Source organism: Orcinus orca, chromosome 1 (assembly GCF_937001465.1).
Source record: "Orcinus orca chromosome 1, mOrcOrc1.1, whole genome shotgun sequence".
Taxonomy (NCBI): domain Eukaryota; kingdom Metazoa; phylum Chordata; class Mammalia; order Artiodactyla; family Delphinidae; genus Orcinus; species Orcinus orca.
The window spans coordinates 63,211,770-63,217,769 of NC_064559.1; the positions used below are offsets into that span (position 1 = coordinate 63,211,770).

General features: G+C 49.7%; 1 protein-coding gene across 1 annotated transcript in view; it reads right to left on the minus strand.

Annotated features, from left to right (window-relative positions):
* STYXL2 (serine/threonine/tyrosine interacting like 2) overlaps window positions 1-3,167 on the minus strand; it is a 34,453-nt gene extending 31,286 nt beyond the window's left edge. Inside the window, exons 1-2 of the mRNA XM_004269710.3 lie at window positions 3,041-3,167; window positions 2,312-2,437 (exon numbers count right to left, since the gene is read on the minus strand). Of these exons, the coding sequence (XP_004269758.1) occupies window positions 2,312-2,421 (110 nt within the window). The 5' untranslated portion in view covers window positions 2,422-2,437; window positions 3,041-3,167. The remainder of the gene's footprint in view (window positions 1-2,311; window positions 2,438-3,040) is intronic.
* Window positions 3,168-6,000: the final 2,833 nt, after the last annotated feature.

The following is a 6,000-nucleotide window of genomic DNA, read 5'->3' on the forward strand; positions in this document are numbered from 1 at the left end:
CCACATCAAAGTCACAGCTAGGAGGTCTCCCCACTTCCGGGGCAAAGACACTCAACAGCCTCATTAATTATATGGGCCGATGGCTGCTGTATCTCCCACTCCTCCTTTGATCCTATGGGAGTTTTGTTTTTGTTTGTTTCTTTGCAGTCATCCTGGTCAGACCAAGAGGAGCTGCATTCAGCCCTGTGAGGGAGGAGGCATACCCTCCAGAGAACCTAGCCTTTGAACTTTGCAGAAGTTGGTAAATGGGATTTGGGGCTGTCTCCCTGGGGAGGCAATAAGCGTGCTCTATGAGTGGGATTAAAGGAAACACGAATATTAACTGCCTAAAGGGGTTACTGGGGCTGCGACTGCTGTGTGTTAACAAACCCACTTCTTTTCCCTGGGCTCAGGGACCTCATTTCCCGTCCTCCCTCACAAGAAAGCATGGCCTTGCTGAGGTCCAGCCAATGGAATACGAGCGGAAGCAAAATGGCCGTTTTCAGGCCTGGCCCATAAAATCCTCCCGAGAGATTTTTCGTGCACTTCCCCATTTTGTCTTGGTGCTGACGAACACAGTGACTTTAGAAGTCGGGCCTTAAAATGGAGGATCTATAAGATAGAAGGAGCCTCAGTTCCTGAATCACTGCTCGGGTACCTGTTCTGAAATGTATTTGAGTGAGAAAGAAATGTCCCTTTGCTATTACAGCTGGCGTTACCCTAACTACTACACGAAGCCATTGCCTACCCTGACTGACCGCACACTACCTCTGCCTTGTCTGGGAGTGTAGAGAGGGAAGGGCTACATTTCAAATTTCTCAATCCGGGGCTTCCCTGGTGGCGCAGTGGTTAAGAGTCCGCCTGCTGATGCAGGGGACGCGGGTTCGTGCCCCGGTCCGGGAAGATCCCCCATGCCGCGGAGCGGCTGGGCCCGTGAGCCGTGGCCGCTGAGCCTGCGCGTCCGGAGCCTGTGCTCCGCAACGGGAGAGGCCACAACAGTGAGAGGCCCGCCTACCAAAAGGAAAAGAAAAAAAAAAAAAGAAGGTTTAAATCTCTCAATCCTAACAGTTTTTCTAAGTAGAACATAAGGCTCAATTTTAAAGTAAAAGTCCCCAAGCTCCATTTGGACAAAGTGCCTTGGCCCCTGGGTGATGAGCAGCCTTTGCTCCCACTTCACTCCAAAGGGGAAGCCTGTTTGAGTCCTGAGAAACAGGAGCCAGCAAGACCCCAGGAGACATGAGGCAAAGGAAAGTCAAGCAGAAACAGAGCTACTCTGATGTAACCTTACGTTGAGATATTCTGAGTCTTTGCTTCCCTTTTTCTAGGTAAGGAGGCATAGACTCAGAATTAAAGTGGTTCTTCACATAAATTTAGTGACAGAGCTGATTGGAAGTCAGATCCCCTACTATTATTTATGGCAGAAGAAAAAGCATAGGCACATACACGACTGCTTTCGCAGGCAATTAAGCATTTCTTTGACGCCTTACGATTTTTCTTAAAATTTTACACAAATTTTTCATTCTACGTCATCATATATCCTCAATGATTTTATGTAAAAGAAACTTTAAAATTACTTGTCACAGAATAAAAAGGACCCTCCAGGAAGATGCATGTGGTCATCTACCCCTGGGCACACTGCCACTTACCCCCAGGCATGCACAAATCCCAGTTTGAAAGACACAGCTTGATCACAGATACAAAATTATCTTAGTACTACGATCTGATGTCTTAGGGTCCTCTTCCTGTCCTGATGCGTTCTCTTATCTATGATCTATGGTCTACCCTTCCCTGCTGGTCCAGTGGTTAAGACTCCGTGCATGGGTTCGATCCCTGGTTGGGGAACTAAGGACCCACATGCCACAAACAAACAAACAAACAAAAAACAGAAAAAATAAAGCAACTATGATCTGTGGTCTACCATCCCCATTTCCAACCTCAGTTCTAGGAACTCAAGCACTATCGTCCAGGGAGAACTGCCAGACTCCTACTCATCCTTTGAGGTTCAAGTCCAGCATCACCTCCTCCAGGAAGCCTCCTATGACAATTCCAAGCCCAGGTGCTCCTTTCCCTGCCTGCCCCCACTCACCCCCACCCCACCACTAGACCCTAGGCATGCTAATCCTAGCACTTACCATGCCATGTTGCAGTGTGTTTGTGTGCATGTTTGCTTCCTCCAGAAAGTATGACACATAAAAAGTACTCAACAATGTTTGCTGAATGAGTGAATTTAAGGTGGTGGCTGCAGGCTCCCTGGGGCCCACTTGTCATCATGCTCCCTAGCCCACTCCCGCCATGGTTGGAGGGGTGCAGAACTCAGCAAGTGCACACTTACTGGCTGGGGGAGGGGCTCCGGAGGTACCGAGCCTGCACGGCTCTCATATTGGCTTCGTCCTCTTCACTTGGGACTACCTGCTCCTCTTCCGGGTCCCCACTTGTTGCCATGACAGCCTGTCAGCCCCTGTAGGTTTGGCATGAAAAGGGCAGTTAGAAAACCTGATTCTGGAGGTTTTGTTGGGGGAAAGGGTGTGTCAGTGATGTCACCTCAGTGGAACTAGGAATGGGAAAGTCACCACATGATAATAGCCTGGTGGGGAGATCACCCATGAGGAAAACCCAGTCAGACTTGATCCAGCTACTGTTACCAGGACACCAAGATGCACACCCCGGCCGTGTAAACAGCCCACCTTGGAGTCGCAAGATTTAAGAAGTGACAACTTGGCTCCTTCCACAGACGCCAGCAAGAAAGCAGTGAGGCAAACCAGAAATTTGCCTCTCTCTCTCCCTCTCTCTCTCATACACACACACACACACACACACACACACACACACACACACATCTTTTGTCTTTACCGGGAAGATGCCTTCTTCAGCGTCTCTAACCAAGGCCACAGGAGCCACTACCTTTGGCTCAGGTGCCGTCCCACAGCCTATTAAGGAATACGAGATCCCCCAGGACCTGGTCCCAGGCATGGCTGGGCCCTGACACTCAGGGCAGAGCTGCCGCCCCTTTGTTTGTAAGTCCTGGGCTCACAGGACAAAATGAAGGGAGAAGCCCACTCACCGCTGATCTGCCTGTATCTCCACACCAAGGGGCAGCCACCCAGAGGCTGAGGGACCCAGACGAAATGGCCAGAAGCTCCGGCCAGTGAGAGGGACCGACCTCCCCTCTCCCGTGTTCCTTCTCTGAGGGGCAGGACAGCTGTTCACAGGAAACCCTAGCCAGCTTCTAAATTTAGCTTCTGGTCCCACAGCCTGGCAGATCTCTGGGAGGAAGGAATGCAGGCTCAGGACCCAGACCCGAAAGCAGGCCCCACTTAACTCTTTCCCTCCTGCCTGATTTTCTGGACACTGACATGAGCAGCAGAGTCGGGAGAGGTTCATTCTTCGTAGACAGAGAGTCCTAAAGAAAAAGTTTGATTTGGGCTCTCTCTCCATGCCTTCCAGCCTGGGGCCGCTCTTCAAAATGCTTCCTGAAGATAATCTAAAGCCAAAGATCTAGGTGAATACATTAAATTGTACTTTAACCCCATGTCAGCACAGAAGGGGTTGGAAAAAAAAATACCAGATATATGGAATGGGGAGGGTCCTCTGATAGATGTTGGGAGAGCAGCGTGGTGAGACTAAAGGGTAGTCATTTCTTGTGACCAGGGCTCCATTTCTTTGGACAGAGATGACTCTGGATACCAAACCAGACAGCCGTGCTCCCCTTCCACAACCCCTGCCCCACATTCACCTCCCATGGTGATGGTCAATTGGCAACCCCGGGTGATATAAACTTTCCATAAGCTTCTCAAACTTCAAATGTGCTCATAACCCACCCTACTCCACCAATTCCCACCATCATTCCGATCAAAGCAAAGTCCAATAACCCAATAGTTCACTCCCTCACCCCACACATTCTCTAATGACCCCATTCCTCCATCCATCCATTCAGCCATTTGTCTACCCATTCACAAGTATCCACTGATATCTATTTGCATCAGGCTCTATACTTGATCAAAGTTAGTAAGACACACAATTACAGGCTTAAAATGGTGCTTCTTCCCAGCCAGGTGGAATAATGCTTGGCACGATAACAATTGGCTGAATAAATGAATGAGCTCACAGTTTATTAGGAGGGATGAGACACAGACCAAAAATAACTCAGGCAGAAGGCAGAATGTAGTTAGTTAGTATCCCAAGAGAGATCCAGGGTGCCGTGTGAGTTCAAAGGAGGGAGAGAGCCCTTTTGGCTGAAGAAGTCAGGAAAGGCTTCATGAAAGAACAGATAATATATGAGCTGGCCTTTAAAACACATGTTGGATTACAACAGCAGATATGGTGGGGGGAAGGAATTCCAGAGGGGTTGGCATAGAAAAAGTTTTGGGGTAGCAAAACTTAGTTTCATATAGTGGTTAGAGCTTTGAAGAAAGAAAACAGGGTTGTGCGCAGAAACTTGGCAAAACTGGGATGGGGGCTCCTTTGGGTAGAGTGGTCCAGGAAGGCATCTCTGAGGAGGCACGTGGCATCACCAATGGCCAAACCCCTGTCCTGAGTGTCAAATAGGGCCTCAGTGAGTGTCTGTTGAAGAGTGGAAGAATGACCACAACTGAGTAACCATGGGAGTTCAATTCACTTCCAGCCTTCAAGGTTCCATGAAGATGAAAGGTGGTATGAGAAAGAGGTGAGATGAAGGAGGGAGGGATGGAGAGTGGATGGGAATGGGACAGGGGACTGAAGGGTGGCATCAGTCAGGGCGAGGCTTAAGATGACAGACCCTCAGGATAGGGAAGAAGAAGGTGGGTGGGAGGTGGGGGAAAGATGGAGAGCCAGCACACCTAAGAGAGGCAGCAGATAAAGAGGGGACCACACAGGAGGAGAGAGGACAGAGGGCTTCTGTCTGCTTTATACCCTTTAAACCCTTACTCACCACCCCGGAACTCACAGAGGGTGACATCTGGGTCCCTAGCCTGGTGGACTAGAAATCAGAAAACCACTTCTTAGCTATGTGACCTTGGAGAACCCATTTAACTTCTTTGAGACTTAGAAGCCTGTTTGTAAAATAGAGAATCATAATACTCATTTTGTTCTGATCACCCAGGTCTAAGGTGGAACCCCTTCCACTGCCTCAATTTCATTATCTATGTCATTTCCCAGGTAATGCTCCCCATAGCACTGGCACTCTTTTTTTTTTTTTTTTTTTTTTTGCGGTACGCGGGCCTCTCACTGTTGTGGCCTCTCCCGTTGCGGAGTACAGGCTCCAGACGCGCAGGCTCAGCGGCCATGGCTCTCGGGCCCAGCCGCTCCGCAGCATGTGGGATCTTCCCGGACCGGGGCACAAACCCATGTCCCCTGCATCGGCAGGCGGACTCTCAACCACTGCGCTACCAGGGAAGCCCCTGGCAGTCTTTAAGTAGGGTGACCAGCCATCCCAGTTTGCCTGGGATGGAGACATTCCTGGGACATAGGACCTTCTGTGTTAAAACTGGGAGAGTTCCAAGCAAACTGAGACAAACTGGTCAATGTATTTCTGACTATCTTGGTTGCTTGTATACTATCTTCCTCCCTGACCAGATTAATAGTTCTCTGGGGGGTAGAGATTTCCAGTCTTCCTCATGACTGTGTCTCTAGCGTGGTGGTGAGGTAGACCGGAAGGGAAGTAGATTAACAGATCGTATTATGCCTTGAAGTATTTCAGCAATTGTGACTAACACCCTTTTTTTATTTGCTTTGAAACCCTTCCTCTGAGATCATTTCCCTTCATATTACGAGGCGGCAACTTCCTGTCTCTTACAGGTGAAGCCCACGTGATAGTGAGAAGCTCAGGACTTTGCCCACCTGCTAGGTGGAGAGAAGGCAGGAGAGGTAACTGAGAAGGTGGAGAACGTTCCTTTTGGGGCCTTTGGTGAAGTGGGTGGAGCAGTCCAGTCCCACAGGTGAGCTCACCTGTCAGTCCAGCCAAGGGGTGGGCCATGGGGGCCAGGCTGGGCAAAGATAGACAGGAAGGGAGAAACCACAGGGATCGAAGTCCGGACTGGGCCA